Source organism: Oratosquilla oratoria, chromosome 9 (assembly GCF_046742065.1).
Source record: "Oratosquilla oratoria isolate Oo_2021 chromosome 9, ASM4674206v1, whole genome shotgun sequence".
NCBI lineage: Eukaryota > Metazoa > Arthropoda > Malacostraca > Stomatopoda > Squillidae > Oratosquilla > Oratosquilla oratoria.
Window position 1 is genome coordinate 11719718 of NC_134785.1, and position 26520 is coordinate 11746237.

The 26520-nt window shown below is 39.2% G+C and overlaps 1 protein-coding gene across 3 annotated transcripts; it reads right to left on the reverse strand.

The window, feature by feature from the left end:
* Positions 1–533: 533 nt before the first annotated feature.
* LOC143028189 (3-oxoacyl-[acyl-carrier-protein] reductase FabG-like) lies at positions 534–26494 on the reverse strand. 3 transcript variants are annotated; one of them, XM_076189966.1, is made up of 8 exons: positions 26360–26494; positions 21995–22141; positions 20039–20201; positions 18015–18108; positions 6034–6103; positions 1260–1296; positions 1043–1106; positions 534–844 (listed from the first exon to the last, which is right to left on the reverse strand). In XM_076189966.1, the coding sequence occupies exons 1-8, from the start codon at positions 26427–26429 to the stop codon at positions 686–688; spliced, it is 804 nt and encodes a 267-aa protein (XP_076046081.1). In that variant the 5' UTR covers positions 26430–26494; the 3' UTR covers positions 534–685. The 3 variants fall into 3 exon arrangements, 2 of the variants coding, with proteins under 2 accessions (XP_076046081.1, XP_076046080.1); XM_076189965.1 differs by having other exon boundaries at positions 1260–1413; XR_012966692.1 differs by lacking the exons at positions 534–844; positions 18015–18108; positions 20039–20201; positions 21995–22141; positions 26360–26494 and adding an exon at positions 6806–8007.
* Positions 26495–26520: the final 26 nt, after the last annotated feature.

Below are 26520 nucleotides of genomic sequence, written 5' to 3' on the forward strand. Positions count from 1 at the left end.
GCCGATATGGCAGCCTCGCGAATACACTCGCTCCCCATGACGCCTACGTGTGCGGCACCGTATGGAAGGGGTTAAGAAATAGCTCCACTAAAACAACTCAAACAAAACATCTCTACTCTCAAGCCAAAACTTCACCCCACAGAGTAATAGGCACACAAATACTTAGTTGTGGGTCTCCTGCAAGAGAGACCTGGGCCAAAGTAATCACCGACTTTACAAATTTGGGAGGAAATATTCATTCTCACAGTGAATAATTCTCTTTAGGATCCACAATTGCACTTCTGATGGGTTACTTCACAATATAAACAATGATTTTGTTTAGATTAGTACTGGTAATTTTACTCTGCTTAATAGTTATTTCATTGATTTTTGTTTTGATATACCATCTTATTTTTCAGCCCTAATTTCTTCAGCATCTTAGGCCCTTCTTCCTTTTTACTCAACTTTTATTCATTACCCTGATATTGAAAGTCATGTATTCACACATTATATGAAGAACCTGTCATTTAACTATTAAGGATAAGGAAGGTCAATTACCAACAATATACTTTTTTCATTACTCTCAATCCATAGAAACTACCCAGTTTGTAATGTACATTAGATGCAAGATTTGTTATTCAATATCACATAAGGTTGTTGTGGCATTCCTGGTAATCCTAAGGCAATGTCTGGAAAACCAAGGAGTTCATCGAGGACACATGGCATGACGTCCCCCATCCACAGGAAGAGAGGCACCGGTAATAAAGGAGGCATCATCTGATGCCAAGAAGGCGATGGTTTTAGCAACTTCATCTGGCACCCCAGGTCGACCCAAGGCATGAGTCTGCTTTGCCCTCTCCAGGAACTATGAGAAAGCAACAAAATGAAGAATTATAAAAAAAAAAAAAAAAAAAAAAAAAAAAAAAAAAAACAGTTTTGTTTATAGTGTAAATGAAATATAATATGATTGTACAAATACCGTCAAAAAGTTAACTCTTAGCACATGCATTAACTTTGCAAACAATAGTTAGAAATATACAATGGAAAAGACTTCCTTACTAACATTGGCATATGCTTCCTCATTAAGGCCACCTCGCTTGTGAAGTTCTGTAATGACCACACCCGGACTGGGAAATGGCAAAGTCATTAAAAAGTTATTCATAGTTCATACTATATGAGAAAGTAAAATATATGTGTAAACAAGAATAATCTATATTACTATCATTATGCATCTCTGGTTAATTAGTCACAACTATTTCCCTGTGCTCTGGCCTACTTACTTTACACTGTTGACTCGTACTTGTTTGGGTGCAAGGTCTGGAATGTATTGGTCATCACGATTAATTAAGAACAGAAGCAATGCAGCAAGACATGGCACATCCAAAGCAAGGCCAGCCACTTCATTTACATGGGAATTCTCCCTTCTAGTCACCTCTTGCAAAATAAAGAGAAGGAGAAATCCCTTCGGGCCATTTAAAAAAATATAAAGCAAATATTGAAGTCCCTCTTCCTACCATAATCAATACATATTCAGGATTTCACCTAATATATTACAAAGAATTCTTTGTTAGCATGACACACACACACACACACACACATTATATATATATATATATATATATATATATATATATATATATATATTGCAAAAATAATCACAATAATGCGTGACTAAATGATATGCAGGAACCACAGGGAAAATAAATTCGGAATACTAAACGTTTTCGTCTATTACAGCATTCTCAGAGGGTGTCGTAATGGACAAAAACGTTTAGTATTCCGACTTTATTTTCCCTGTGGTTTCTTCAATATATATATATATATATATATATATATTATACATACATGTATATATATATATGTATAATATACATTATATATATATATATATATATATATATATATGAGAGAGTGATAGGTGGGGAAGGGTAAACGAAGATGGGCTAAGAATACATTTATTGTTCTTATGTTTCGGTTATTATAACCTTCCTCAGAGAACTTGTTACAGAACATCTTGGTCACAACATTTATACCCGTAGTGGGGGAACTTGTGAAGCTTCGAGTGTCAGGTTTTTTCTAGCGCATTAATTATTAAGAGACTGGCTGCTTTAGATAGGCATATAAATCTAAAGCAGCCAGTCTCTTAATAATTAATGCGCTAGAAAAAACCTGACACTCGAAGCTTCACAAGTTCCCCCACTACGGGTATAAATGTTGTGACCAAGATGTTCTGTAACAAGTTCTCTGAGGAAGGTTATAATAACCGAAACGTAAGAACAATAAATGTATTCTTAGCCCATCTTCGTTTACCCTTCCCCACCTATCACTCTCTCATTTGTCTTAAACAATTTATCAACATATATATATATATTAATACACACACATTTCTTTGTCTACAACAACTGTACCAGTGGCATATATCTTTATCTTTTATCCACCTATATGCCATGTTTTTCCCCTTACAAAGAAGGTAGCCAAGTCAAAAGGCATGTATCCACTCTCACCCATCACTCTTTCTTCCCTCTCAACTTATTTTCTTGTGGATGACAGGTCATCCCTGTCTCCTGCACACTTCCCCTCGGTCAGAAGTAATGCAGGAAGACACAGCACATCCACAGCAAGGCTGCTTCACTTAAGCAGCGACCACCCTCCCTTCTCTGTCCTCTCATGCAGAAAAAGAGAAGACAGGGAGAAATTCCTTTGGGCTGAATCCAAGTATCCATACATAACCCCTCACTACCCCTCTCTCACCCACCTCCTCTCTTCCTTGCATCAGTGTATCATCTATACACAGCCATACTCCACTCAGCCCATCTTCTGCCTCCTTCTTTCCTTGCTCAGCAGACATTCCCCTCTTGCTCAACACCCCTTTCACTCCACCCATCCATCTCATCCTCGGCCATTCCCTCAAGTTCACCCCATCCACCTCTGCTTTCCACACCTTTTACTAATCTTTCTTCACTCATTCTTTCTATGTGTCCAAACCATCCTAATACTCTTTCATCAGCCCTATCTGCCACCTCTTCTACTCCAGCTCTCATACTCACCTCGTTTCTCACTTTATCCAACCATGTAACCCTACCATACTTCTCAAACATTTCATCTCAAACACATTTAAACTCTTCTTCTGTCACTCTTAAATCCCAGATCTCTGTCCCATACAGTGCTGTCAACACAATCATCCCTTCGTGTAGCCTCCTCTTTGCATCCATTCCTAAATGCCTATTTCTCATAACACTTTTTAATCCTCTAAGGCAGGGGTTCTCATTAGGGGTGAAATTCACCCCAGGGGGAAATTTTGGATTTCTGGGGGTGAATTGTGACCACAGTAAGTTTACGGGGTGAGTGTGGTAATTGTTGTTACGGGATTGGCTTTGTTTACCTTGAGCTACGGCAATTTCCCGAAAGCTCGTTTAATTTTTGAATTGGGAATCTTTCCTGTAACTTTGTACCACACTATTGTAATTTCAATTAACATTATTAAACTCCCCTCCCTCTTTATTATTTAAACCCATGTCATAATTTGATTAACAAATCGGGAACTTGAGAACTTACGTCAAGTATCTGTTGTCCCGTGACTTCGAAACCGTTTTGAAGGCTCAATAAAACTCCTGCCGAACAAGACCAATTTTCTGTCACGGTGCGTCAGACTAGCTGCAACCCTCGTCCCAGTGACTAACTTCAACACTGGTACCGTGACAAGCTTTAACCTTGTCTCCATAAGGACGATAAAACCTCGGCAAGGAACTAGCCATCGAAGTCTTGAGCACATATATATATTTCTAACGATTTTTGTTAGAGAACTCGTTCGACTAAGTTCTCTAACATTCAGTTTTGTTTATCTAATTACGACAATTATAGGTTTTGGCCTATCTGGCCTGTCACCTGGGCTGGAATTATATCTGTGCTGACCCAAGTTAATCTTAGAATTAGAAAAATGTTACTCCTGTTAAGTAGTTCATTATAAATTAAAAGAATTATTTTACTTTTATTCAAGTTTTATATATCTATCAATAATTTCAATTTGCATTTAATTTGTAAAACTTTATTATAAACATAATCCATGTAAAATTATAGATGTATATATACTAATTTGGAAAAAAATAAAAGGATTTTTAGTAATATTTGCATATTATTTAGAATACACCTTTTGAAACAGACAATCTTGGGAAGAAGGGGGGAATGACATTCTGACAAATGGTGAAAGGGGTGCATGGGCCAAGCAAGGCTGAGAACCCCTGCTCTAAGGCATTTACTTGCTTCTCTCAGTATACAATTTACTTCCACCTCCACTCCTCCCTTTCTTGCCATATGCAACCCAAATACCTAAAGCTATCCACTTCCTCCAGTCTCTCCTTATTTCCAACTTGCTGGGCGTCGACCGAGCCAGTATGGAATACATTTTGAGGGATATTCATGATTGTGGAGGTGTGTATCCGGGAGATGGATCGAGTCTATGTCCGGATGCCATGTTGGGATCACTCTTAGTTTTCCCCCAATCCTTAGGCATTAGGGTACTTAAGCCACCGCACGATGACAGCGTGGTGATCCGGCGCGATGGACTGCACTCGTACTGCACTGCCCAATCACAGCAGTGCCTGGGGGTTACCAGACTATCTATGAAGCAAATCAAACATTCATAGACTGGCTAGCAAATACAAAGTTGGAGGTGTAAGAAAGCCATACGATACTACTACTCCAACTTGCTGTTAACCTCTTCTCTTGTACAGCTCATTACCTTTTACCCACATTTACCTTCAGCTTTCTCCTATTGCATATCCTCCCAAACTCTGTCACAAACTTCCTTAATCCCTTCTCTGACCCTGCCACAAACACAGTGTCATCAGCAAATAACAACTGGCTCACCTCTAACTTTTCTCCATTTTTTTTTAACCATCTACAGTCTCATGCTCATTACCCTCATCTTTACTTCCTCCACCTCCCCATCCATGAACACACTGAGCAGCTACGTCCCTGTTGCAGTTCCACCTTTAACTAAAACCACTCATTCTCTCCATTTCCAATTCTAAAACAGGCTCTACTACTTACATACACCAAGGTTTATCCCTTACAAGGGAGGTAGCCAAAGTCAAGAGGCATAAATCTACTCCCACTCATTTCACCTCCATGCACTTCACTCCTATTCATCACCCCTCCCTCCCTTTTTTCTTGGCTCCTCATGTAATATAGGTCATCCCTGCATCTCACCCATTGCCCTGGGTCAGAAAAGCAAAATCAAAGGCTCTATTACTCTCATAATAACTCTTGACTAAACTTAACAGCTTTCCCCAAACCCCAAATATCTGCTAAACCTCCCACAGTGCCTTTCTGTCCACCATGTCATAAGCCTTTTCCAAATCCATAAAGGCCCAAAAAACATCCTTACCTTTTCCTAAAGCTGTCTCACATATCTTCCTTACCATGAAAATCTGATCCATGCAACCCCTACCTTTCCTGAACCCACACTGTTCCTCACCAATTTCTCCCTCTGTTCCTCCTCTAAGCCTCTCAATTAACTTTACTCTTAACCACATAAAACATCCACACTGAAACACATTCACACCCATATAACAAAACAAACCCTTCAAAAAAGCCCACCAAACTCAATACTTTAACAACAAAATCTTTATTGACTTCAAATGTATCTACTTCATCTTTTCACTTTAGAAGAGCAGACAACAAACTACTTCCCTCTTCCTCCCACTACTACTGTCCCACACAAAATGCAACACCCAACTCCCCATATCTCTATGGGAAGGGCACTAGCCAGCCATGGGGCAGTCTGTGAAATGAGTGAAAAAGAGGGAGAAAGAAAGAGATAGGAAAAGAGAAAAACAGAGAAAGAGAAAGAGGTAGAGAGAGGCAAGAAGATGATCCTTTCCACTGGATCACCTTGAGTAGGTGAGGTCCCCATATACCTGAAGTTGGGTTCTAAAGATTTTTCAAGTAACAGTTCCTCCATTCAAATTTCCACTATACATATTCCAAGAATTAAAAAATACCCAAATGCTTTCCCAATAACATTGGAGTTAACCAAAAAGTTAAATAACTTACCTAAAGCCACACAACGAGTCATCTGGTCCACAGCTGCTTTGGAAATGCTGTACGCCAACACCCCAGCGAACTGGAACAATTTGGAGCAACTTTAGAATTGTTGGCTTTTCATAAAATTTCTACTAGGATGAGTGTGTTAACATTCAAATGCATTACCGAAGGTGATATACTTTTAGAGAGAACACAGGGTTCTGCTGTCATCTATTAATTGCCCAAAGTACAATAATAATCAGGCTGTCAGCATCCATGCCAATGATGATGACCCCGATGATCTTTAGAATTTGAGGTACCAAATTACTAAATATTGGTTAGGTTAGATTAGAATAGAATTTATCATCCTTTCATTTCTTCAACCTCGGCATCTATCAAAACAAACATGATGTATCATTCAATCACTGCAACTTCATTCATTAATAAATTGGTTTTAGTAACTTTTTTGTTACTGATTTCTGCCAAGAAAATTGCATATTACATTGATGTATAATAATTTACAAAATTAAGAATTAATCTTTTATTGTTATATCGTGTAGGTGTGCACTTCTAAAAATTTACTGATCCCATATTGCCCAATCCACAAGTGGTAGTGCTATAACCTTGAACACACACACACTCTTCTACCACCTTGCTCAATGGGGACAGTAACAGCTTGTGTTATTAGTGAAAGCTTTTCAAGCCAGGAGTGTGGCTACAATTCAGGACCTCATGCTTCGAACCCCAAAGCAGCACCATGTACATAATCTTCCAAAGGTGCTAATTCAAAGCGCAATCTTACCTTTATTTTTCCAGGTACATCATGAGCAGTTCTTCATCTATACCCATCATATCTTGACTGGCACTACACAGTTTTGGTCTTTTGGCATTACACCACAGCACTTCTTCCTGTTTCCGCTTCCCACTCGAAAATGTCAGCCTCCTTTGGAAATTCTTCACAGATTCACAACTATCTGTATCTGAAAGCGATTCATCTCCACTTGCAAACTTAACGTAACAGTATGTCTCAAAGATACCTGCTGGTGCATGGGCTCTTACAGCTAATGCGTTGGCCTTCTTAAAATGGCCGCTATAAAATGATACACGTCTCTTTAATATTCGCTCCTGTCTCTCTTGCTCCCACTGTTGAATTTTTCTCTCCCACAATGTCACAAGAGGCTTTCCCCAACCTTGCGTAATTACTGTCTCTGCAGGCGGTGCTTCATCTGCTATAACAAACTTAGCACGTTTAAACTGTGTTTTCCATTCTGAAACAAACTGACCATTGGCTTTCACCTTTATTGTCATTGACACTCGAAGTTGTCTCAATTTTGGGAATGTTAAAATTGTCCTTAGAATCTTGGGGGAAACCTCATTTCTTGAAATGTCAAGACTTTCCAAAGCATCAAACCCAGTCTTGTAGACTTTGTATCGCATTAACAGAAGACGGAGGCCATCATCACTCAACTTGTTGTTTGCAATATTCAAAACCTTGATATTATCTAAATAAGGTAGTGTTTTCAATATGTCACATTCATCCCCAAAATTGCAATCACTGAGGTCAAGATGAGTCACTGGTTGAAGTAAAACCTGCAGATTTTCACAGTATTCACTGATGAAACATAAGTCCTTGCAACAAAAAGCCTCAATAAATTCCTTGCCATAAGCTTCGACAAAAACTTGTAGAGCCTTCTGAGTGGTCGGATTATTCAATGTCAATCCACCAAGCCGAACAGCAGCTTCGAATATCTGTTTTCCCATTACTTCTGGGTACCCGACCAGTGAATCGACCAGGCTCACATTCTTCGCTACATATTCAATGCAAAGCGTCAGGAGGTTACTGACTTCCTGCCCTGCCTCGAAATCCATTGTCCAAACCTATTTACCCCGTACATTTGTCCACGGTCGTTCCCCTTGTTTACCAAGATTATCGTATGCTTTCGTAGCGAAAATATCGACGTAAACATACGTTCGTATTTTGATAGAAAATTATCACAATGTCAATATTCATCAAACTACACTAGTACTTTTCATGCTCTTTTATTAGCAAATATTATATATCTTAAAAATGCATGTATATCTGCAATTAATTTATCTATATCACTTCAACCGATATTTTTCATTTTGCGAGACTAGAACTGTGAACGGTATTTACATACATACTACCAAGGCTTTTCCCCGTTACTAGGGAGGTAGCCAAAAAGGAAAAGGCATAAAATCATTCCCACCCATTCCATCCCATTCACTTTCACCCATTTTTTCACTCGTGCCATTTTTACCGTAAAAGAACGGTAATAATGGCCCAGGTAAAAATGGCACGAGTGAAAAAATGGGTGAAAGTGGCACGATAAGATTATTGAAATATACACTCTTGGAAACAGTAGAATAAAGTCTGTCTACTTTCAAAACTAGTTTTGAATAATAAAGTCTATTTTCTTGATATCTATCTTTCTAACCTTTCATTTATCATTTGATATTGGCAAAAAAGTAAATTGCCTTACCTCCATTTATTTATATTTATGTTTCAAATGTATAAAAACATAATAAAATTAAGTATGTTAAGACATGAGAACACTGTTTTATATTAACCTTTATAAACAGAATTTATTATCTTGAATTTTATATTGTGGCCAAGTCAATGATATAATACTTGGTCAAGGTTTTTCCTTCCTTCTGTGTAGTCTTTGCACAAATTCTTTAGTCTTTGTTGTAGATCAATGTATAATTCCTTTGTTTTCTTCCTGGGTGGTTCACCAACTGAGTCCCTTGCTATCATTGCATTCACAACAACCTCTTCCTTATGAATCATTCCCATACATTTCAATATAGATGAGTACTGGTAGCCAACAAGATGATATTTGTTGTTCCTGCCTTCACATAGGTTGTTGGTTCATGGACAATCATTCATGGTAGCTTTATGTACTTTCGCACAGTTCTGGAGGAAATCTTGGTGTAATGCATGGAAGGTTCACTGCTGGAATGCCTGGCTGGGAGTTCTGTTTTCTTCTCTGAACATATGTAACAGAAACATAGGTTTGGTTGAAGTACTCTAGCAGGGGAGTTGTCTATCAAGACATCTATCCTTGAGTAACTGCAATCCTGCTGAAAGGTCTTCAAATAGTACTGAGAGTAGTTGATCTCAGTCTCTTTTGTATACATGTACAGGTAGTTCTCGTTTTGTGCGTGTTCTGTTTGTGCGAATTCGCTAAGATGCGACATTAAAAATATTATAATTAATTAAAATTGTGCGATCTGTTCGCTAAGATGTGATTTGCCCCAACCGCATTTCAAACAGTGCGCCAGATACGTAGTTCCGCTGCCTGCCGACAGGCGGCCGCTCCCGCTCCCAGTTCAATGTTTACAGCCCTCTCGTGTGTTTGCAGTCACAGCCAGTCCAGCCAGTTTACTCATTCGTCAAAATGGCCCCAAAACGTCCTTCATCTTCTCCTGGAACCAGCAGCGGCCCTCCAGCTAAGAAAATACAGCGCAAGTCACTCACTCTGGCTAAGAAAATGGAAATTTTGAGCCGGTATGACCAAGGACAAAAAACTTCGATCATATCCCATGCCTTGGGATTGGGGGAGAGCACACTGTGGCGCGTCCGAGACAATGCTGCAAAAATACGAGCAACTGTGGAAGCAGGTTCGTCTAGGACATTGCAGAGGGTAGCCTACAGCAGATCGTCGGCCATGGAGAGGATGGAAAAAATGCTGGCGAATTGGATTCAACACCAGAACAAGAACAGCATTCCTGTTAGTTTGGCCATCATTCAGGAAAAAGCTAAAAGCCTCATTAACGACATCGAAGGAAATGACGGGCCAAATACATCCTTCCAAGCAAGTTCTGGTTGGTTTGCAAAATTTAAGCTAAGACACGGGTTTCATAACATCAAAATGACCGGAGAAGCAGCATCAGCAGACACAGAATTGGCCAGGAAATTCCCAGAGATGCTTAACCCCTTCCATACGGTGCCGCACACGTAGGCGTCATGGACTTAGATCTCGGTGGCAGCAGCCAATGCCAGCCGTACGACGTGTCGTAATAATACTCGCATCATAAAATATAGTCACCGCTTATATCGATCGTTCTCTCTTCACCCGTGAATTTTGATAACCATAGAAAATGCGATTACAAAAGAATTAGAAAGAATGTCATTATGGAGGGGCGACTACAATAAATATAATCAAGACGCCGATATGGCAGCCTCGCGAATACACTCGCTCCCCATGACGCCTACGTGTGCGGCACCGTATGGAAGGGGTTAAGAAGACCCTGGAAGAAGGACAATACTCATCTAAGCAAGTGTTCAATGTAGACGAGACCGGCCTTTACTGGAAGAAGATGTCAGCGAGGACGTACATCGCACAGGAGGAGAAGACGGCGCCTGGTTTTAAGGTGTCCAAGGACCGCCTGACGCTGCTGCTGGGAGCCAACGCTGAGGGGGACTGCAGGCTGAAGCCTGTCCTCATCTATCACTCTCAGAACCCCAGAGCCCTTAAGGTAAGATTGGTTTATTTAATATTTATTTATTTATTCTACAGTTCTTATGTTGTTATTGTTATTGATTGTGTTAAATAATCAAATATTTAATACCGTTAATTAATCAGGGTTTGTGAAGTGTACACAAGTGACATTAAAAATACTTAGGTTTGTGATGCAAGTGACTGGCTTATACGTTTTCTTTGTTAAGAAAAAGGAGCGTGGCCACACCTTAATTCTCGGATAATTTGTGTGTTTCAGGGATATGACTGGGCTTTCCTGCCAGTCAAGAGGGAAAGAGAAGAAGCAGAAGCGACGGCAGCGGCAGACAAGGCTGAGGGAGGACGGACGCTCACTGCCACTGTTATCAGTGAAGCATTAGGAAAAATAAAAGAAGGTTTTGCCATGCTGGAAGAACACGACCCCAATGTTGAACGAAGCACCACAATCACAAGAAAGTGTATGGACACACTTTTCTGCTACACTCAAATGCAGACTGAATTTCAAAAGAAAAACTGCCAGACCACCATGCTGGAGTTTTTCAATAAACCGCCTGTGCAACCAGTGACAGAAGAGGAAGAGGAAGTGGATGACCCTGAAGCTATAGGAGAGGAAGTGGAAGTGGATGTGCCAGAGGAGGTGGACAGCACAGACGAAGATGGCGAGTGACTGTGAGGGACTGTGAGAAGTGAGGGAGCATCGTGTTGAGTGTTAATGGGTGCTTTATTTACACATTAGTGTTACTTATAGGTTTAGAACGATACATTTTTAGAACATGTTCACTTTATTAGTCAAATAAATGTGTTTTTCGTTCAAAAAATGGAAGTTTTTTGGGCCAAAACCCGCATCCCCCTATTATCCATTGTTTCTTATGGGGAAAATATGTTTTTTTTTTTGTGCGATTTCAGTTTGTGCGAAGCCTGTAGGAACCCATATCTCGCACAAAACGAGAACTACCTGTATCCTTAGAAGCGAATATTTCCTTTTTCTTTATTACTCGCAATGACTTCCGTGATGGGGTTGTGGTAGAACCACTGAGATAAGTGGTAACCAGAGTTACTGGTTTGGTATTTATTTTTCTTAAGTCATTGGGAAACTCCGATTTACATTCCAAAGTTCATCATGCTGCCCCAATGTACTTCCCAAAGTTCATCAATCTGTCCCAATGTACGCTCCAAAGTTCTGGAGGAATCATGCTTACTGAATTATTCTTACCTATTTTTTCCCTTGTGCCATTTTTACCTGGGTCATTTATGCCTAAATTAATTTTAGACATTATCCATACAACTTAATGTTGGTATGATGTTAATCCCTTGGAAAGGTAATGTTTTCTTAGCTGAACAGAGCAGCCTGGTGCTCACCAGAATAAAATCTGTAACCAGTACAACTACGGGGGCCATGGAATTCATCGAGTTCGTTTTCTTGTTGAGACATTCCCTCCACCAAGCCAAACTGACCCTGGTTAATGGTAGGGCACAACCACTATTTATATACACATACATGTACACCTATATCTCTTAATATAACACTCTCACACTGCCACTAGGGTGGACATTTGGGCCTGGGACATAAACCCACCTTGGGAGTTGGCCCCCCAGGACATAAAGCACCACCAATTCCTGAAGTGGGCTTATGTCCTGGACACAAACATCCTCACAAGTGGTGGTTGGCAAATATTGGATTAAGAGACTTAGGTGTATAATGAATTTATTTACCTAGTTGTATTTAACTAGTTGTATTTTGCTGGAAAGGGAGCTATGCTCGTGGTGTCCCGCCTTTGTATCTCGCAGTGTCTAGTTTGCTTTTAAACTCAGGAATAGTTTTTGCACATACTATTTCATTATTCAGTTTGTTCCAAGTGTCCACTACTCTATGTGTAAAACTGTTTTTCTTCACTTCTCTTCTGTAGCTATGTTTTTTTATTTTCTTTCCATGTCCTCTTGTGTTTCTCTTGTTCCAGTTTAGTAAGTCCTCTCTATCGAGTATCTCTGTGCCTTTCATGATTCTGTAGATGGTCAGTAGGTCACCTCTCTCTCTTCTTTGCTCCAGCATCGGTAACTCCAGTTTAATCTCTCCTCATATGAGGTTTGCAAGTGCAAACAGTACATATGCATGTGTATTTACCTATTTTATGTACCTACATACATACATACATATACCAAGGCTTTTCCCCCCTTCCAAGGGAGGTAGCCAAAAAGGGGAAGGCATAAAAACACTCCCACCCATTTCATCCCTAAATACACTCCACACCCCTCCCACCCTTCCTCTCATCTGAGCACCTCCTGGATACTACCTAACTGTAGTATACAAGAAATGAGCAATGCTCATGGGGTCCTATTTTCTACTCTACACTTTATCATACTTAGCTTCAAATTCATGTATAGTTCCAACTTGATATATATCCTTATTTTCCAACTATAATATGTGTGTGTATGTATGTAAAACTGTTTTTCTTCACTTCTCTTCTGTAGCTATGTTTTTTTATTTTCTTTCCATGTCCTCTTGTGTTTCTCTTGTTCCAGTTTAGTAAGTCCTCTCTATCGAGTATCTCTGTGCCTTTCATGATTCTGTAGATGGTCAGTAGGTCACCTCTCTCTCTTCTTTGCTCCAGCATCAGTAACTCCAGTTTAATCTCTCCTCATATGATAGGTTTGCAAGTGCAAACAGTACATATGCATGTGTATTTACCTATTCTATGTACCTAATTGTAGTATACAAGAAATGAGCAATGCTCATGGGGTCCTATTTTCTACTCTACACTTTATCATACTTAGCTTCAAATTCATGTATAGTTCCAACTTGATATATATCCTTATTTTCCAACTATAATATATGTGTGTATGTATGTATGTATGTATGTATGTGTATATATATATATATATATATATATATATATATATATATATATATATATAATAACTAACAGAGTCCTACAAAGGTCAGTTCTAGCTCCTGTAATGTTCCCTCTATGTAAATGACATGATGGAATGTGCAAGCTATCCAAACATAGTTTTTACAGATGTAAAGCTCCAAGAACAGCAAAGGAGCTGATATAGCACTAGCTAGAACCATCCATGAATTTAAAATAAAGTATGATAATAACCAATAAATAAATGAGGTATATGAAGAATTTCAGTTAGTATGGGATGAAAGAATAACAAAAGGTCATGGCAAAAAATCAAAGAAGACAGATTACTTAAAGGATGTAAGGAAGCATAACTTTCTACACAGATGCATCAATCTGTGGAACACATTAGATAGATAATTCAAGCCAACAACTTAAATCTAAGGCAAATTTTGATAAGTGTAGATACATGTATAGAGATGGGACCCCAATGAGTACAGATCTGATCCCATACACTACAATTAGGTATATACACATACATGCACACAATATTTCACTGTACAGTACTGAAAGGGCAAATTAAATCATTTCACCATTTCACTACAATGGCATTTCTTGCCCTGAATAAATTAATTTGTTCTTAACCAGAATTAAGTCCTTTTCAATATCAATGCAGTGGAGTTACTGAAGTTTTAACCTTGGCTAAATAAAACAATTTTACATTAGATGGAATGAAATCAACATAGTACATCATCACAGCAATGGAGTAAAATATCATCCATCAGAAAGTCAATTCAGATTTCTCCCAAAATGACTCGTATTTACTGCTCTTAACCTCACTCTCCCATGCACATTTTTTGTTTGTCGGGAATCCTGACCAAGAGATTTTTTTCAGGGAGGGAGGAGGGTGGAGGGGAGTGGAACATATAGGAAATGGAATGGGTGGGAGTGGTTTCTATGCCTTTTTCTTTTTGGCTACCCCCTGTATAGGGGAAAAAGCCTTTGGTACATGTATGTATGTATGTAATAAACAGCAATTCTATCCTTGTGGACAATATTGCATTGAAGAAGCGGAGTTACTGAGGTTGTACAGGAGAGATTTGATAAAGGTAGTAGTACCAGGTGAAGGAATGGGCAGAGGACGACAGAAAAAAAAATAAATAAAAAAATAAATAAATAAATAAATAAATAAAAGAAGAAAGGGTTATGGATGAGAGTGGAATGGGTGGAAATAGGTATGTGTCTTTTGATTTGGCTACCTCCCTCATAAAGGGGAAAAAGTCTTTAGTATATAGATAGCAGTACAGATACAACTGTAGAAATGAAAAAAAGAGTTCAGTATTTTCTTCAGAGTGCAGTTTAGCCTCTAAAAATAAAAGAACACTGTGCAATTCTGGTCCAAAGGAATGTAATTAAATCTAGTCCCAAATACTAAATCTAAAACATGCAGTCCATACTCTATACAGGGGTTGGGAGCTGGAGAAGAATGTGTAGACTAAAATGACAACCTGTTCCATGAAAGGATACCTTAGGGATGAACAGGCAGTCATGTTAGGAAAGGGATGGATAGGGTGCAGCCTTTAGAGTTCAAATGGGAATGAATGAAAATGGATACAATCTTCTTCTCCTATGCCTGACCAGCTTGTTTTGTGGGTAACCGCTGACTGAATGTGGGGTGGGGTGGGGTGCGGGTGTATGTTCAAATACTTGCAGCCAAGAGGCATACTTTGGTTTAAATGGTGAATTAACAAGTGTCTGAGGTTATGCAAAACTGTGCAAAATTGATATATTTACCTAGTTGTATCTTATGGGATGGGGAGCTATGCTTGTGGTGTCCTGCCTTTGTATCTTGCAGTCTCTAGTTTGCTCTTAAATTCATGTATGGTTTTTGCACACACTATCGTTTCATCCAGTTTGTTCCAAGTCTACCACTGTGTGTTGAACTTTTTTTTTTCAGATCTCTTCTATAACTATCCTTTTTGAGTTTTTTTCCATGTCCTCTTGAGTTTCTCTTGTCCCAAATTAGTACGTCCTCTCTATCAAGTGTTTCTGTGCCTTTCATGATTCTATAGATAGTCAGTAGGTCGCCTTTCTCTCTCTCTTCATATGACAAGTTTGAAAGTGCTGGGACCATTTTTATGGTTGCTCTCTGCAAAATTACTAGCAGTACACCCAATATTATTAATTCCTTTTTTTTTTTTTAACAAAGGTTCAAACACTACTTGCATAGACTATACTATACTTTGATATCAACAATTTTCTTATTACAATTATTTACTGAGCGAGATCCTAAAAAGCTCAAGTGTCCAAACTTACCCCATTTTATGTTAATAAATCTGAATCTAACCAGTGTGGTACTTTTAATTACAATATATTCTCATTTCTATCTATATTTGATATATGCACATTTGGATTTGTGTAGGTATCAGTCCCTTGGGGCTTTACCTCCATTTGGCAGAGAATGAAGTATCACAAAACAGCCAGCTACTAGGAATACTAAAATACTAATACACACTGATCTATGTATCTATATACCAATGGCTTTTTCCCCTTTACAAGGGAGGTAACCTAGTCAAAAGCCAAGTACTCACTCCCACCCATTCCATTGCCATCCACCATCCTTTCCTATCATCCTAGCTCCTCCTGGATGACAGGTCATCCCTGTCTCCTGCCCACTGTCCTAGGTCAGAGGCAATGCAGCAAGACACAGCACATCCACAGCAAGACTGTTTCACTTAAGTGACGACCACTCCCCCTCCCCCTCACCTCAAGCAGCAAAAGAGAGGACAGGGAGAAATCCCTTTCGGCTGCATCAAAATATTCATTCATAGCCACTCCTGACCCCCTACCCATTCCTTGCATCACAGTATTGTTTATACACAGGCATTCTCTACTCACCCCTATCTCCTGCCCTCTCCCTTCCTTACTCAACAGAGATTCCCCTCTTGCTCAATACCCTTTTCACTCCATCCATCCATCTCATCCTCAGTCATCTCCTTAAATTCACTCACCCCTACCTCTGCCTTCCACACCTCTTTTACTAATCTCTCTTCACTAATTCTTTCCATATGTCCAAACCATCCCAATATTCTTTCATCAGCCCTACCTGCCATCTCCTTATCCACTCCCGCTTTCCTCCTCACCTCCTCGTTTCTCACTCTATCCAGCGTTGTAACCCCTACCATACTTCTTAGATTTAGCATCCATTCCCAAATGTTCATTTCTCATTACACTTTTTAATTACCCAAGCCATTTACTTGCTTATCTCAATCTATATTCTACCTCCTCCACTCCTCCCTTTCCTGCCACATTTGCACCAAAGTATCTAAAGCTATCCACTTCCTCCAGTCTCTCTCCCTTAATACTCATTTCCAATTTGCTACCATCCTCTCCCCTTGAACATCTCATCACCTAACTTTTACCCATATCTACATTCAACTTCCTTTTTTTTGCACAGCTTCCCAAAGTCCATCACTAACTTCCTTAATTCCTCTTCTGATCCTGCTACAAGTGCAGTGTTGGCAGCACATGACAACTGGCTTACCTCCCATTTTTCTCCATTTTCTTTAACAATCTCCAGTCACTAGCCCATTATCCTTGCATTTACCCCTTGGACCACCCCACCCATGCATAAATTGAACACACATGGTGACATGACACTTCCCTGGGAAAGTCTCACCTTTACCTGAAACCACTCACTCTCTCCATTTCTAATTCTAACAATGGCTCTACTACTCTCATAAAAACTCTTGACTGCTCTTACCAGCTTTCTTCCTACCCCATATATCTGCAATACCTCCCACAGTGTCTTCCTGTCTACCCCATCGTAAACCTTTTCCAAATCCATAAAGGCCAAAAAAACATCCTTGCCTCTCCCTACAGCTTTCTCACATATCTGCCTTACCACAAAAATCTGATCCACACAACCCCTACCTGTCCTAAACCCACAATGTTCCTCATCAATTTCTCCCTCTGTTCCTCTCCTAATCCTCTAAATCAAAACCCTCACCACTCAATCAAAGCCTTCCCAACTACACTCAACAAACTGATCCTTCTGAAACTACTACACTCACAAATGTCCCCTCTTCCCTTGTAAAGCGAGACTATACAGGCACTCCTCCAGTCCTCCTGCACTCTACCCTTTATAAGATAAACATTAAACAACCTCGCCAGCCAGTCCGCCATCAATGTAGGCTACCTCCCTTTTTTAAACACTCATCATTTTAATAACTGCTTTCACTTCATCTTTTCTTATTTTTTCCTCCATATGTAATAAATAAGATAAAATTTGCATTTTGTCGCCAATAACCAGTATGTCTATCTTTGCATGTCATACTGAAGGTAGAATCACAGGGATCACTAAGGATAAATTTACGGAGGGTAGCAGTAGGGAGAAGTACAAGTCAAAAGTTATCAACATTCTTCTATGAGTGGAGATTCTTCAATCATACAAGAATGCTATCTGACTGACCTGGAGGGATGTCATCAAAGTCCCAAAAATATTACAAATAAAAAGGATTTTTCTCCCTATTAAGAGGGATGTGGCCAAGTTAAAGCAGTCAATATCTTAGGGGTTACGCCCTCCCCTACAAAATCAAATACTGTACAGAAGATATGAGTATTTTAACCTTGAACAACAAAATATTAATCACACTTATTTCCTAGGCTATTAAACTTATATACTTACGGAGCGAACGCCATTTACACTTGATACATTGACTACATTGCCCTTAGACTCAATCAGGTGTGGCACTGAAAGCATTGTAAGCTGATAGATTGACCTGAAAAGACCAAATGTGTCCTATTATGTTATCTGTATACAGAGAGAAAATGATATATATATATATATATACACATACATACATATACCAAGGGTTTTTTCCCCTTTACAAGGGAGGTAGTCAAATTTAAAGGCATAATCCACTCCCACCCATTTCATCCCCACATACTCCACTCCCATTCACCACCCCTCCCTTCCTCTTTTCTTGGCTCCTCCTGGATGACAGGTCATTCCTGCATCTTGCCCACTGCCCTGGGTCAGAAGCAATGCAGCAAGACACAGCACATCCACAGCAAGGCTGCTTCCTTTCATCGGTGACCCCACCTCTCTGTCTCCTCAAGCAAAAAAAGAGATGGGGAGAAATCTCTTGAGGCTGCATCAAATTATATATATATATATATATATATATATATATATATATATATATATATATATATATATATATATTATATATATATATATATATATATATATGCCTTGGGTATTAAAAAGTGTAATGAGAAATAGACATTTGGGAATGGATGCTAAGAGGATATTGTATGAAGGAGTGATTGTGCTGACAGCACTGTATGGAGCAGAAACACTGAACATAAAGAGAGGAAGAGAGGAGTTTGAATGTGTTTGAGATGAGGTGCCTGAGAAGTAAGATAGGGCTTACTAGGCTGGATGGAGTGAGAAATGAGAAGGTGAGGAGGAGAACAGGGCAGGAGAGGAAGTTGGGAAGAAAGATTAGTAAAAGATGTGTGGAAGGTAGAGGTAGAGGGAGTGAACATGAGGGGGTGACCAAGGATGAGATGGATGGATGGGGTGAAGGGGGCTTTGGGGAAGAGGGGAATGTCTGTTGAGGAAGGACAGGAGAGGACTGAAGACAGGGGTGCATGGAGGGTGGTTGTGTATGGAGGATGCTGTGATGCATGAAAGGGAGTGTGTGAAGTATGGGGGGTGAGGGAGTATGTGCGAAAAAAGAATTTGATGCAGCCTGAAGGGATTTTTCCCTGTCTTCTCTTTTTTTGCACAAGGGGACAGACCAGTTTAATGAAGTGGTATTGCTATGGATGTGCTGTGTCTTGCGACACTGCTTCTGACCCAGGGCAGCGAGTGGGATGCAGGGATGACCCATCATCCAAGAGGAGCCAAGATAAGAGGGAGGGAGGGGGGTGAATGGGAGTGGAGTATGTGGAGATGAAATGGGTGGGAGTGGATTTTATGCTTTGTTTTTTGGCTACCTCCCTTGTAATGGTTTGTTTACACATGAATCTGTCAATGTACACATAACTTGCAGAGCAGATTCAGCATCTTTTCATGTCATCCAGCTGGTTTTTGGATAATCATGAGAACTTATTTTGAATATCATTAAGCTTTAAATCATTTGTACATAAAACTTGAGTCACTCGATATTCATTAGAAGCTGTCAACTGATGACAAGATTTACATTAGGAACATCAACTCTTTGTCAGACTTATACCTAAGAAAGGAGTTGGGGCTTGTCAATGCAATTTTAACCTCTTCACTCCGGGCCAAAATCTCGCGGGCAGCATTAACTGCCAGACGTACGATGTGTCGTAATAATACTCGCATCATAAAATATAGTCACCGCTTATATCGATTGTTCTCTCTTTCACCCGTGAATTTTGATAACCATTTAAAATGTGATGAAGACAGTTTAGAGAGTATATCATTATGCAGGGGCAACTACAATAAATATAATCAAGACGCCGATATGGCAGCCCCGCATATCCACTTGCTCCTTATGCCACCTACGTATGCGGCACCGTATGGAAGTGGTTAACTATTGTGAAAGAATAGTGTCAGATCATCTGAGAACCCCAGTGGTACTTGACAGCAACAGGTCAGGAATTTGTTGTAGTATGTTACAATAACTTGCACTGTGATCTTGTTACCCACAACTTAAGCTTGAACATAATTCTTACCTGACATTAGTGTTCATTAGTCTATCATACTGATCCAGACTAGTATTTTCAATGCCTCCCAATGCCATAATACCAGCATTGTTTACCAGTACATCAATGCGTCCAAACTTCCCCACAGTTTGCTCTACAATCTGTTTGACATCTGTTTCCTTGTTCATGTCAGCTAATACAGAAAAAAAAATTTTTTATTAAGTAACATTTATATATTACAATGGGACCAATGTATATCCAACCTTTTCATGCATACACCAATTGTCCTTCTTGTGGCTGAATTGAAATATGCCTGATTCTTAATGTGTGAAATGGTTCAGTGGTATTATGCATGTCTCGCAGCCAGCAAGGGATATCAAATACGTGATTTTACATCCTAGTCAGGGTACAGAGGTTACGAAGGGTATCTATTCTGAGCAAGTGCCTCCAATTGCTAAAACCAAAGTAATTTCATAAGGCATCACCCTAGCCCTAAACAGGGATGCCATTTTGTGGGAATTTTCTACAAACTTGTGTCTGAGAAATTTGCTCACATGGGATATTTTGTGAGCAAATGGGAACACAGTGATGGCACTCTTGTCCCCCTCCCATCCCTTGCACCAGAGGAACTTGAGAAAAGAGGAGGTGATGTCCTATGAGCAGCGCACATGATGTTCAAGGACAAGTAGTTCAGCATTTCTCAAGAGTGAAAATTTATCTCTAAATGTAAAAGAATACTATGTAATTCTGGTCTGCTAAGGTATTATCAAATTCCCTTAAAAAGTGACTGCATAAAACTATGCAGTCACTAATCAAATATGAAGTCATCTATTTACACCAATTCCTCATTACATGCATCTCCCCAATAGATGAAATCTCTATCAAGTCTCTATCTTATGTATCAAATTTTGTAAGCTATACAAGTTGTGTGTGGTTACTACATTGTGTGTTACCTTAATTGTAGTACTTTCTTTGTTGAAGTGTATGAAAAAGTGAATCATTACTTGTGTATATCTAGGATGCACACAGGAACACCACCCTATTTGCAAGTTGAATAATTACATGAATGCCTTTATGTAAATTTTTTTAAGATGCATCCCTCACATACATGAAGGGCTTGTGTATGTTGAATTGATTATCTCTTTCCAGGCATGAAGTAATAACTATTCTCATGGAGGAATGCTGAGTTACTTTTAAATTCTATTATTCCTCCTTAAATATGTCCCAATGACTCATCTCTTCATTATTCCTTGGCACATTGTTGTTGGGAGGAGGAGGAGGAGGAGGAGGAGGAAGAGGAGGAAAAGGAGGAGGAGGAGGAAAAGGAAGAGAAGGAGAAAAATGAAGAGGAGGAGGCTAGCAGTTGCCAGTTGTCAGCTTTCATTGCTTGAAAAGGTGAAAGAGCTTCGGTCAAAGTTCACTTAGACACGTGTCCTGTCTGGAAATCAAGCGTGGGTGTCAAGTTTTGAAGAAAGGAAGCTGGGAGATAATCCCCTTTGAATTATGTTTCAGAGGATCATGACAGAGCAGATACCCACTGTACCATGCCAGGGTGGTACCAAATATCCTTGAAAGACATCTAAAGAATTTTTGGTTGATAATGGAATCATGAAAGGCACAGAAATACTTGATAGAGAGGACTTGTTAAAGTGGGACAGGAGAAGCACAAGAGGACATGGAAAGAAAATAAAAAAACATAGCTACAGAAGAGATCTGAAGAAAAACAGTTTTCCACATAGAGTGTTAGACACTTGGAACAAACTGGACAAGGAAATAGTGTGCGCAAAAACCATTCATGAGTTTAAAAGCAAACTAGACACTGCGAGATACAAAGGCGGGACACCACGAGCATAGCTCCCCTTCCCGCAAAATATAACTAGGTAAGTTATCACATGTAGGAGCACTGACAGTGTCAATACTGTAAGATATTGATCATGTGAAGGTCCAAGAATACATTAACCTAAACGAGGTCAAATAACAACTAACCTTTTATAACAAGTGGTTGAGTACCATGCTCCTTACATGTAGAAGCCACAGACTCCAAATTGTCCACATTACGGCCAGTAAGGGACAGGGTTGCCCCTAGCTTGGAGAAGAGGATGGCACTGGCTGCTCCAATCCCTGAGGAAGCACCTGAAATTTAAAAAAATCCATGGTAACTTGAAGCAATACCTAAGTAACTAGTAAAATCTTGAACTCAATAACAATAAATAAATAAATAAATAAATAAATAAAATAAATAAAATATACATACATATACCAAAGGCTTTTCCCCCCTTACATGGGGGGTTGCCAAAAAGAAAAAGGCATAGAAATCACTCCCACCCATTTCATTTCCCATATATTACACTCCCCTCCACCCTATCTTGGCACCTCCTGGATGATGGGTCATCCCTGCATCCTGTCCACTGCCCTGGGTCAGAAGCAGTATACATTGGCTGCATGTTATTGTGGCAAAGTAGCATGCAGTTGATACTTTAGGGTCTATATGGGGTGCCCCTACAGACCAGAACCACACATCATTTTGTCTGTGATAGAGGAGAACTCTGTACATAGAGAAATGATGACACTTTTATACTACGACTGTCCCTCCATTATGCTGTCCCCTAACCCCTTGTTACTGTCCTGTACCATTTCTCTGAATATTAATTTCCTTTTTTTGCCTACCTACCCTGTGGTGGGGGCAAAAGAATACTGCCACCAAGTATTTCCACTTGAGTCGTAAAAGGCGACAAAAAAGGGACGGGGGATGGGATTAGGAGTCCTACTACCTGTAGCCCCAAAAGGGGACATTCCTAAAAACGAAATAAAAATAAATAAATAAATTACAATAACAAATAAATTAATTAAATGAATGTATAAAACACCAGCAGCATCTACAATAACCTGACACCTTCCCCTGACAACACATCTATACAAAAATACATGCACCCTAAGATCATAGAATAATTATTCCAGGACTGACCCCTCCCCTCAAATTTATACATCGTCAGACATCCCTAATCATCAGCCCAACCAAAATTATTGTACATACATATACCAAAGGCTTTTTCCCCCCTTTACAAGGGAGGTAGCCATTCAGAAGACATAATTCCTCTTCCACCCATTTCATCCCCATCCACTCCACTCCCATTCACCACTCCTCCCTCTTTTCTTGGCTCCTCCTGGATGACAGGTCATCCCTGTATCTTGCCCACTGTCCTGGATCAAAAGCAATGCAGCAAGACACAGCACATGTACAACAAGGCCGCTTCATATAATTAGTGAACCCCACTCCCTGTCCCCTCTTCTCTTTTACTGCACAAGGGGATTGCCAATTACATGAAGTGGCCTTGCTGTGGATGTGCTGTGTCTTGCTGCACTGCTTCTGACCCAGGGCAATGGGTGAGGAGCCAAGAAAAGAGGGAGGGATGGAGGGGTGGTGAATGGGTGAGGAATGGGTGATGAAATGGGTGGGAGAGGAATTATGCCTTTTGACTTTGGCTACCTCCCATGTAAGGGGGAAAAAGCCATTGGTATATGTATGTATGTATGTACAACATTATTGATTGGGCTGATGTTTAGGGGCATTTGATGAAGTATAAAGCTGGCTGGAGGGGTCAGTCCTGAAATAATATTTTATGATCTTAGGGTGCATGTATTTTTGTATACATGTGTTGTCAGGGCCAGGGGAAGGTGGCAGATTGGTGTAGATGCTACTGGTGTTTATTCTATTTTTTTTTCAGTTGGTTGTGTTTGATGTTTTTGCATTGTTCTTTCTAGTGCTCTAACAGCACCCTTTGGGTGTCTTCACTCCATCCTTCATACATACATATACTAAGGCTTTTTCCCCCTTACAAGGGGGGTAGCCCCAAAAAAAAGGCATAAAATCATTCCCACCCATTCCATCCCTGAATACACTCCACACCCCTCCACCCTCCCTCTTATCTTAGCACCTTATCTTATCTTGTCCACTTCATGTAAAATGTTTAATATTTTGCCTTAAACATTGGGGTTACCATGAGAGAGAGAATGCACATATAAAATTGTAACCATGCTATTGCATAATCATGAAGAACCCAGTCAGAATAAAAGGAAACTTAGAAGAAAGTATAACTTCTATATTTCGGCTAATAGCTATAGCCCTCTTCAGGAAAGTACAGGTTACAAGAATTTGCAGAAACATAAATACAAATGAGATGTGAGTAGAAAGGGAACACACAGAGCTAGAAACAGGACAATCCATCATGCAGGGTAGAGTCAGAGGTGAAGGGATGTGTGGGTGGAGGTGTGAGGTCAGAAGGGAAGCGGGGTCAAAATTGATGAGGGAGCTGAATCAGGAGGGTGAAAATTCTTAACCAAACGGCTCACGGCTAGCAGTGGGATTATGTCCAGGGACCACTGACCTTTGGAGATATTCAAGTTCGAAAATTCTTCGATTAAGGCTGATTCAACAATTTTTCTTCTAAAACTTTAGAAGAAAAATTGTTGAATCAGCTTTTTCAGACCATTGCTGTAACTTATCTAAATCTTCTTGAATATCTAATTGGTTTACATGATCATTTTCCATTCTGCACAGTTTTGTTTCATCAGCAAATCTGGAGACAATACATTTCAGTCCATGGTCAACACCCTTCAGCCTATCTATCCATCTCATCCTCAGTTGTCCACTCAAGTTCACTCCATCCACCACTGCCTTCCACACTTTTTACTCATCTTTTCCATCTGTCCAAACCATCCCAATACTCTTTCATCAGCACGATCTTCCATCTTTCCTACCCCAGCTCTCCTCCTCACCTCATTTCTCACTCTATCCAACCTTGTAACTCCTATGATACTTCTAAGACATTTCATTTCAAACACATTCAATTACAAGTAATTCTTAAAAAAAAAAAATACTCCCAATGTATATGATATGCTAAAGAATATTTGCTATATGGATTTTGTCATTCAAAAACTAATTGAAGTTAGGAAATGACAACAATACACTAGCCTTATTACACCAGAATATGCACCATTTTTAACCTCAATACGTGTCAAATATTTGCGTGCACATAACAAAATATTAAGTTACTGCTGTTATATTTTTTCTTCTTCACCCTGAATAATTATAATAATGTCACAGAAAATGTGATCAAGCCTGTTCACAGAACAAATTTATCATTATACAGGGTCAGCTACAACTACAAAAATATATTAAATACATTCAAGAACCTGATGCTAGCATCCTCATATATCCCACTCATGACTTATGACACATACATACACATCACTGAGTAAATCTTTAGTTTCGACCATGGGAGGAATATAGCAATAGAAAATTAAATATTAATTTTGTAAATTAAAATGTATCAACGTAATATGCAAATTTGTGTGCGGAAATGAGAAACAAAAAAGGTGCTAAAACAGATTTCTTAAGTAACGAAGTTGTGTACGACGAATGGTACGCCATGTTTGTTATGGTAGATGCCGACGTCGAAGAAATTAAAGGATGATAAATTCGTCTAAGGTAAACTAAACTAACCTAACCTAACCTGTGTTTGATAAATCATTACCTGCAAATTAGATGTCATCTGGCTCGTCCTCGTTGTCGTCGTTGTGAGAGACGTTGGCGGGCTTTTCAACCACTCTCTCAGCTTGCGGAGTATACAAATTCATATTTAATTTTCTATTGCTATATTCCTCCCATGGTCGAAACTATAGATTTACCGGTTAGGTTAATTTAATTTAGTTTACCTTAGACGAATTTATCATCCTTTCATTTCTTCGACGTCGGCATCTACCATAACAAACATGACATCCCAATCCTATGCTACCGACTTCGTTCATTAGCATATTTAGCTTGTGGCAAGGTATTTTTATTTGCATTGCCGCACACAATGTTGCATACTGCGTTGATACATTTTAATTTACTAAATTAATATCTAATTTTCTATTGTTATATTCCTCCCATGGTCAAAACTGAAGATTTACCCATCACTGTGTTCAAGAGATTAAGATAAAGTACTGTTATATATTTCAACAATACAAACTAGATCTCATTCGCAGATAATCAGAATGAGATAGAAATGTGTAATACTGCACTAATTATCTAATACCAAACCAAAGAATTTGTAAACAAATACCATTATAAGAACGATTGAAAGGTTATAACAAAATACCATCTAAATATATTTCAGGAAATAAACTAAAGGCAGACAATTAGATTTACAGTATTTAGGTAATTATGAGTAAAACCGTGGATTGGTTGTACTACACCCTTCGTCTTATTTTATGAAATATAGGATGACATTACTGTTTTCTCTAACAGAAATATATAGATACTTCCTCTCAAACCATATGTCTAAAGGATACGAGATTAACAAATCATACCTGTAATTATGGCAACTTTTCCCGATAACTTTAGTGGCAGACTCATCTTTCCTTGACTTGCAGACTGCATATAATAAATTGAGTGCTTGTAAATAAATTATATGAAATTCAAAAATAAAATATTATCTTTAAAAAATAACCTGTATATTCAGTTTTTCTAT